The 8,514-nt window shown below is 46.4% G+C and overlaps 1 protein-coding gene across 5 annotated transcripts in view; it reads right to left on the bottom strand.

The window, feature by feature from the left end:
• Positions 1-1,447: 1,447 nt before the first annotated feature.
• TFAP2B (transcription factor AP-2 beta) overlaps positions 1,448-8,514 on the bottom strand; it is a 28,410-nt gene continuing 21,343 nt past the window's right edge. For 4 of the 5 annotated variants that reach the window (XM_072733683.1, XM_072733689.1, XM_025991047.2 and 1 more), the window contains 2 exons: positions 7,811-7,952; positions 4,342-4,789 (listed from right to left, as the gene is read on the bottom strand). In XM_072733683.1, coding sequence (XP_072589784.1) covers positions 4,489-4,789; positions 7,811-7,952 — 443 coding nt within the window. In that variant the 3' untranslated portion in view covers positions 4,342-4,488. Of the gene's footprint in view, positions 2,168-3,370; positions 3,434-4,341; positions 4,790-7,810; positions 7,953-8,514 lie in introns of those variants that run through there. The other variant, XM_072733686.1, reaches the window with a different exon arrangement.

The raw sequence follows: 8,514 nt of genomic DNA, 5'->3' as shown, positions 1-8,514 counted from the left end.
TCCTTTTTTTCTGTCTGTAGAATTAAACAATGTCCATATTCAAGAAACTGAAGATGAAAACACAACAAAAACACAACAGTCTTTTTATTTGTGTAAATCAGATCAACACTGGACAATAAACCAATTTCTACCCATTACCATAACAGCTTGTCTATAAAGAACAAAGAAAAATTCAGATAGGATTCTACCTAGGGTCAAGCTTTTTTTTTTTCTTGTTTTTTTTTTTTTTTTAACCACCCATTCACAGAGGTATAGATTCACAGATAAATAATCCCAAACTACTTGCCATATTTACACATTCCCATTAAATTAAGCATAAATAAATATATACAAACTTAACATGGATACCCTCCAGAACTCTTCTTCTGAAGAGTCAATAGATTGATATTTCTCGATTGTGTGGCAAAAACAATGTTAGTGAATTAGAGACCAACTCAACAGTGGAGTCAATTTTGGCATTTAAAGAATAGTGTTCATTACACTTTTTGAAAGAAAACAAAAATGAATTTTGTATTTTGATATTTCTTCTTACTCTTCTTTCTTTCTTTCTTCCTTTCTTTCCTTCTTTTCTTTCTCTTTTTAACCCAGATAATTTAACATATATTGGCACAGGAGGGGAAACACTGTTTGGGCTCTTGAGGCAACATCAGATGGCTTAAGGTTATTATTTCCTTTCCACATAATGTATTACGCATACAGGATATCAGATGTGATGACAAATTCTCTATAAACACTCTAAGTAGGAAGGAGTTGCCCTTTTAAGTAAGGCTTTGTACCAGAGGAACAGTGTGTAGATAAGTCCGGGGCTTCAGGTTTTCCATTCAACCAAAGTTTTCATAGGATATGAAATAATTGCTTGAGAGAAAGTGGTTTCCTTGGCCAAAGAAAATAAAACAGCTAGGTCTTTGAAAGCCTCTTGGGTTCTTTTTTTGGGGGGGGGGGGTGGAGAGAACTAAGGATGTGGAGCCAGAGAGAAGGAAGGAAAATGCAAGATAATTTTGGGGGTGGAAGTGGTGAGAGAAAGTTACTTTCCCAGCTGGGGGAGAAAATAAAGATGATTTTGATGGTGGAAGCCTCTCTCAGGGAGTTCTCCCTCCTTTTTTTTTTTTTTTTTTTTCTTCTCCCTTGAGACCCGTTAATACCTGTAGGAGGAGGCGGGGTTAGACAGAGAATGGACAGGAGACCTTTGGAACCTCCAAAGGAACTTGCAAAGTGGAAAGTGTGAAGGCAGCGCGGCCACATCCTGACTCCCTTTTTTTTTTTTTTTTTTTTTCTATCTTTAGCTATTTTGGTTTCGGACTGAGCATTCGGGAGGGGGCAGGCGGCATGGATAAAATGCCTAAAGAGTGCAGGGGTGGAGGAAGAGCTGCGACTCACCTGTTTGGTTTGAAAACAAAGCTCAAAAGGCCTTGTTTTAAATGTTTCCCTTGACTTAAAAGGCAAACTCTTGCGTTAATCCTACTGTTTATTGATTTATGGGCCCAAGGAAACCAAATCTTTTAATAACTCAATTATCAGATAAACGTAGCGGGCCTGGCTTACGAAAGCAAGGGGGTGGGGGTCGTACATAAAAGGAGAAGTGGGGGAGGAGGGGGAGGAGGAGGAGGAGGAGGAGGAGGCTGCAGTGGGCTCTCCTCGCCGAGGGTGGGGCGGGGAAGCGCGCGGAGGGCTCTACTTGGCGGGGGCGCGGGAGCAGCCCTCAAATGAGGGCGAAGGGAGACGAAGAGACACTGCGTAGCCACATAGGACAATTCCTATCCCATCACCCGCCTTTAGGAGCGTGAGGAGAGAGAGTTTTCGTCCTGCCAAAGGCTGGGGAAGCTCTCGATTCCCCGGACGTGTCTAGGCCACTCGCTCTGCTGGAGCAGGCGCCCGGAGCGGCCGCTGGTAGCAAAGGGCAAGGGCAGCGCTGAGACCCTCCCCGCCTGCAGCCCGCGTGGCGCCGCCCCATTACCTACTGGAGAATGGGGCTTTCTCGGTCGCCTTAGCCCTTAGGGTGAGACCGAGAGCGAAAAGGGCCCGCGCGGCCCGAGGCCTCTCCAGCGGCTGATTCTATGTCCTCAACACGACTGGGCGCGAGAGGCCCACACGCTCTCAGGACCTGCACAGTAAGAGCAAGGCGCGTCCATCGCGTCTCTCGCACGTCACACGCGTGGGGCGCGTTGCCCTGCAAGGAAAGGAGACGATGGTTTTCAGTGTGGTTTCTCCTGGCCTTTTGCAATCAGAATACATATAATGCAAGCGGCCAGGCCCTCCGACAAAGGCGCAGGCTTCTCAGCGGGGGAGAGATGGAGTGTCTACACTCTCCGTAAGGTTTAGTTCCCAGCCTTTGTATGTCACCTCGTCTAGGGCTGAGCCCTGCACACCCAGAAGCCCCCAAAGGAGCTAGCGGTAGATGGACTGGGGTGTGACATTAACCGTTGCTTGGACCTTCCTGGTGACCTGAAACCAGCTCCCTAACCCCCTCCCCCATAAAAGTGTCCGCACAAAGCTCTCAGCAGGTGCCTAAATCCCAGTAGTCCAACCTCCCCTCAAGGCCAAAGCCCATGCATGGGGGCGGCAGAACTGAGAGTCCCAGTAGATCCTAAGTGTAAATCCTGCAGAACTGACATCTGGATCTTTATCTTTCAGGGATGTTGCAAAGGTCCTAAGGTCTAGTTTGTATAAAGAGGTGCATGTATCAACACTAAATTTAGAGACCACTGGGGGGTGGATTTCCCCACTGCTTTGGGGAGGATGAGGACAACGGGTTCCAGATCTTGTTTCATGATAATGCTCAGATGACCCCAGGAAAGGAGCAGGGCTGCCAGAATGAGAGACATTAAACGCAGGAAACTTTATCTACTGGGAATAGTCCCAGTGTATACAGACGGTAAAATTCAAAGCTGAAATACATCTCCTTTCACTTTGCATTCATTATTTTGCCATTATATGCCAAAACAAGTGTGCGTCTGGAGGGGGGAGTGTCTTATTCATAAAGCATCTTGTAAGAAAGCAATTGTTGCTGAAACACGGGAGCTCTCACCACCCTCCTCCCCACGACCACTGGAAAAGCTGCTTCCTTGCCCGCTAAAACAGCAATCACCAAAGAGCCCAGGGAAATGGAATCTATATCAAAGGCAGGGCAATATTGCTAAAACATTGGGCTCCAAGAACACTTATTCTTCTCCCCTAAAATTCATTTTTCAGCTCCCCCTCCCCTAGAATTCCGTGTTGAGGTATCTGTTAACAACTAGACTCAAAGCTGCTTCAATCTCTTATTGGCCACTTTCTAAATTATTCCCTTTGAGCTTCTTTAAAGAAGTGCACCTGCAGAATTCTGACACACAGGCTTTGATTAAAAAGGGATCGGATTTTTTTTTCTCTGTACCTTATAGATTGTGTAGGAAGCCCAAGTCCTCTTTGAAGAAGCTCATAAACCATGCGGGCAAAGCTTTGGAAAACAGAAGAGAATGAAATGGTACATACCCCTCCGAAGGAATTACATACTAATCAACGTATTCATATTGTGCTTTTTTTTTTTTTTTTTACTATTGTTCTTAAAATTGGTAGATGACACAAATATAACAAATGCAAGATTCTCTGTATGCAGGTGCTGGCAAGGCTGGGAATTAGTAACATTTCTGAAAGGAACTGATGATGAGTCGGAATCAACTTATTGATCCGGATTTTCCTCAGCCGCAGGAGCCTCTGCTCGGCAGGCCGGCACGAGCCGCAGCCCCCCCCCTCCCCGCCCCCCCTCCGCCGGCACCTCCGTGGGCCTCCCTCCCCGCCCGCCCTCGCCCTCCCCCTCCCAAGGGTGCCAACGGGGCGGAGGGGTGCTGGGTGCCGGATAGTTAAGATCCAGGGGTGGGGGCGGGGCGGGGGAGGGCGGGGGCACCGCGGGGACCGCAACACAACGCAAAGGGGCTAACCACACTCCTTTTCGTCCCGGAAAATCCCCGCGACAGCTTGAGGGAGGGCGGGCAATGAAGAAAAGGGTGGCTGGGAGAGGGGTGAGGTGAGGTGGAAGGGCGGGGACTGCGAGAGAGTTTCCTAAAAAAATATTAAAAATTAAAAAGTTCGTGCATCTCAGTCAACCAACTCTCAAAAGCACTGACACCAACAATGTTTCTCCGATTTTCTTCCAATAAGTTAGCGTTTTCTCCTGTTTAGTCTTATGTTTATTTTCCAAAGGGGGAAAATCATGGTTTTCTTTTATTTATCAGTATTACTAAGCTCGAAAGAACCGAAGTGGAAAATCCGGACGTTTGTCTCCAAATGTATCTTGAAATAGACACTGGGAACCGATATTGTTGCTCCGTTGTGCGCCTCAGTTTTTTTTTTTTTAAAGTTATTTAGCTCTTTTTTTAAAATTTGATTGTATGTGTATTCTACCTAATATAATTCTTCCAAAGCCAATCCAACATTTTAAAGCTAAAATTAAATTTTTTTTTGTTTTCCTTTTGTATTTAAAACATTTTTCTTTTTTTTTTTTTTTTTTAATTTTCATTTCCTGTGTTTCTCCTCCTTGTCGCCAGTTTTACTACCTGGGCCTTCCCCAGACGTGTGCCTGTTAGTGGTGGTGTTGTTCAAGAACATCTTGTCCATGCCTTTGAGCGCCTCGGTGAGATAGTTCTGCAGGGCAGTGAGCGCGGCGCAAATGGCTGGGGCGCCGAAGCCGTGCGTGATGAGGCTGAAGTGCGTGAGGCAGCTCTGGATCCCCGGCTCCAGGATGGGGCTGGGCCTGCTGTTCCCGATGGGCGTCCGGTCCTGCGCCAGCAGATCCGTGAATTCCTTACAGAGTTGCCTGCGAAGACGTGGGAAAGGAAAAGAAAAAAAAAAAAAAGAAAAAAAGAAAAAAGAAAAAAAGAAATCACTCTCAGTGTCGTTGTCATTGGCATTAGGAAGGAGACGCTCACTCGAGCCCAGAGGCGTCTGCCCGGTCACCACAGAGCCGGAGACCAGACCGAGGCTAATGTGGACGATTCCGCTCTGTTTCCCTTCCTAGCGCTCTCCCTTCTGGAGCAGCTGGGACTAGAAGGAAAGCGGGGGAGGGGGGGAGTTATGCACCCCTTCTATCCCAAAGGTTTGCCTCCCCTCCCCCCCCCAAATCCAGTCTTTCCTCCATCATTCCAGGACCACTTAAACTCTGCTTGGGAAATCTGCTAGGCTTTAGCGTTTGATTTTGAATAGTCAGTCATTTTTGGCTCTGACCTGGCAGTTCTTAAAAAAAAAAAAAACAAACCAAAACAACAACAACAACAAAAAAAAAAACCCTTTCTCCCTTTTCTGTTCTGCTTCTCTAACCTCTTGGTGATCAGGCTCAAAAAGCCCTGGTAGATTTAGGCCCCTGAGCCACAAGCCTGTCCCTGGCACACTAGCAGATTGCGGAGACTTGCATGGCCTAGGGCAAGCAACTGTTTATTCCAGGAGAGAATGCTGATTCCAAAGCAAAAATCTGTTTACCTGTAGTATTTGGGAAGGAAGGTATATTTTCCCCCTTTTCCTCTTTCTTTTAAGTAAAGGCTACTGAAAAATCTTTGTACAACAGGATTGTTGTCAATATAAAAGGATTCCTACATTGTTTAAATAAAACCTACAGGTAGATGGTTAAGACACTGGGGAGGGTAGATTTTTATTTGTTGAAGGTTTTTATTTCCTCAAGGCAACTACAATTGAGAGGAACCTCTCAGCCTTAGAAATCCTGTGTGCCTAACTATGAATTGAGCTTATTTAAGAAATTTTTAATATAGGAGGTGGACAAGAGGGTAAATATAGGAGGGTTTTAGCCCGGAAGGTCCAATGGCTTGGCTCTGCTACCAGTCAGAGGAATGGCATCCCAAAGGCCACAGCCTCTCTCAGACTGGCAGACTGCTCCTGTCAGCCTGCTTCCACTGGTGGGAGGGGTGGGGCGGTGAGAAAGAAAAACCACAGAGCTCCAGTCCCAGCCCGTGCCTACCCCCACCCTGGGATGGCCTGACTCATGGGGCCTGGCCAACAGATAAACAAGGCAGGTACCTAGAGGCCCATATAAGTGACCCTGGGGCATCCTTTGCCAGGGGGATTACTCCCAGGAAGAGTAATGGCTGAACAAGACAGATAATACCTCCCCCACCCCCACCTGCAGCAGGTGAAACGGTTTTGGCTTTAAGGCTGGTGGATAGAGAATCCTAACAGGTATCCTCTCTCTCTACCCTCTCCTCTATGGGTTTCTCCACTTGAAATGCACACATACATCTTACAAGCAGGAGGAAATGGGTACTGGTTCTACCTAAATGGGGCAGTTCGTAGGCTGGGGGTACCTCAGAAACACCGTGGGGGCTCAAATGCACACATCCATGCCTTTTCCCCCACAATTCCAATTCAGGGAGCCTGGGGCTAGGTCCACAAATAAAAATCTTGGAAAAGCTCCCCAGATGATTCTGATACCCCTGGTTAAGAAGTGGTGTTGTAAGTGAAGCCACAGGGCTTCAAGAGGTGATGGGGTGGAGGAAGTTACAAGCATTCCTTAGGGAAATGATAGAATTTGTGGAATCCTATTACCTGATTTATACACTTTAGTTTTATTTTTTCCCCAAAGTGCATTCATTCTTTTATAAAGCACCAACGGGTCCCCCAATACCAGGCAGCAAGGCAAGGCACAGCACAGGAGGGCAGTAGATCTGTGATATTGCTAGTTGGTGCATCAGAAGGAAACCTTCCAAAAAGAGGATGGGCGCCAAGGTTTTGATCGTTGGAAGAGATGGTTAAAGTCTTTCCTTAAGTTTGCACTCATTACCAAAGTGCCAAAAAGGAAATTCTGAACTGGGGAGAACAAATGCTTAGAGTCAAACATTCTAAATCTTCAAAGCCCAAAGCAGGGTCTGTAAGCAATTAAAGTTCTGCGACATTAATATTTTTTGACCCTGCGGAAAGGGGCAATCAAATTCCAATCACGTCTCAAAAACATCTGGACAAATTTGAGCAAATGATTTTTCAGCCTTCCATATATTTCTTTAAATTACGCTGTCAACGGAACAAACCGCGTCCTCCAGCACTAAATAAATGAGCGCCGCTGTTTGGACCGAGCCTGCGAGAGAGAAACGTGCGGGTGCACGCAGCGCCGCCCACTGCAGGCCTGAGCCGGCCATAAAACACCAACAATATGACACCGAAGCCAAAGACAGGAGTAAATCAAATAAATAGAAAACCCACTGTAAAAGTTCAAATGAGCTCTAGACCTAAATTTAGCCAGAGATTTACTATTTTCCCCTCTGGAGTTGTAGTAAATTTTACGTCTGTGGAAGATGCCAAACAGCAACGTTGGAAAGAGAATAATTAGAGCTGCGGGTAGAGACGGGTACAAGTGGGTGACATATAGACACTCTGAGCGGGCATATGACAAGGAGATGTGAAACCAGGCAGAAATGTGCACCTAGGGATTTAGGGAAGAACTGGAACCACGACCAACCCAAGAAAGGTCTGCCTGGCATCCCCAGGGTTGGGGATAAGAACTGTAAAAAGCCTGGATTCATATTAATAAGGCCATTCTCCACACCACCTCCCCTAGAAACTTGGAAATAGAGGGAGACCAGGGCAAACCCACAGCCCATAATCAACTTGGGTGGGGCGGAGGGAAGGAGAGGAAGAAGGGCAGCAAGGTGGAGCCCGGAGGGCTTCTTAGCCAGCAATCCACAGGCTGCAAAAGCTAAAACTACTTCTACCACTGAGCTGCATCCCTGCTCCACAAATGACATCTGCATTGCCGCTCCCCAACACCTCCTTCCCAAGGGAGGTGATGTAGTGGGGTGGGAGTCAGGGAGGAGGGCTGAAGGTCTGGGACACTCACTTGGTAGCCAGCAGCATATTCTTTCGGGAGTGCAGGTCACTGGGGTCCGTGTGCTGCCGGTTCAAATACTCAGAAACAGCTTTAGCAGGAAACTCCGTTTCACAAATATACCCAAAATCCCGAGCTAAGTGAACAGCTTCTCCTGAAAAGACAGCACCAGAGGTAATAATTAGCACCTAGTTCTTAGTCATCCCAGGACAAGAGACACTTCCTGGTTAACTGTTGTTATTTATAAAAGAGGCCAGCTGTTGGGGGCAAAAGCAAAGGTGAGGCTGGTGCCCAAATAAAAATGATTCTCAAGCCATCAAAGTTGATGGAACAAATTCCTCACGCTGCTCTTCTCAGCCTCTCCCTGATGATCCTTTTAGCCAAGTCCTCACTAGACATCCCCTGAATAGCTTTCAGGGATTTTTCTTAAAGGAAAGGTGGGCAGGCATGTTCAAGGGCCACCTTACAATTGCACCTAGACATTTGGCTGGATATTTGAGCCAGATTCCACCCTCCCCCCCTTAAAAGCACCTGTTACACCTGCTCTAAATAAAATGTAAAATTTAAAAGTATTTCTATCTTGTATATTATCTTTTGTATCTTCCTATAACTGTACTAGGAAAAAACCTCTTATTAATAACTAATATATGCAAACATCTCACATATATTAAAGAACATATGTAAAACATACATGGAATGAGTATTTCTGTCCAGCA

This window comes from Vulpes vulpes, chromosome 1 (genome assembly GCF_048418805.1).
Source record: "Vulpes vulpes isolate BD-2025 chromosome 1, VulVul3, whole genome shotgun sequence".
Taxonomy (NCBI): domain Eukaryota; kingdom Metazoa; phylum Chordata; class Mammalia; order Carnivora; family Canidae; genus Vulpes; species Vulpes vulpes.
This window is presented reverse-complemented; position numbering and strand designations above follow the sequence as displayed.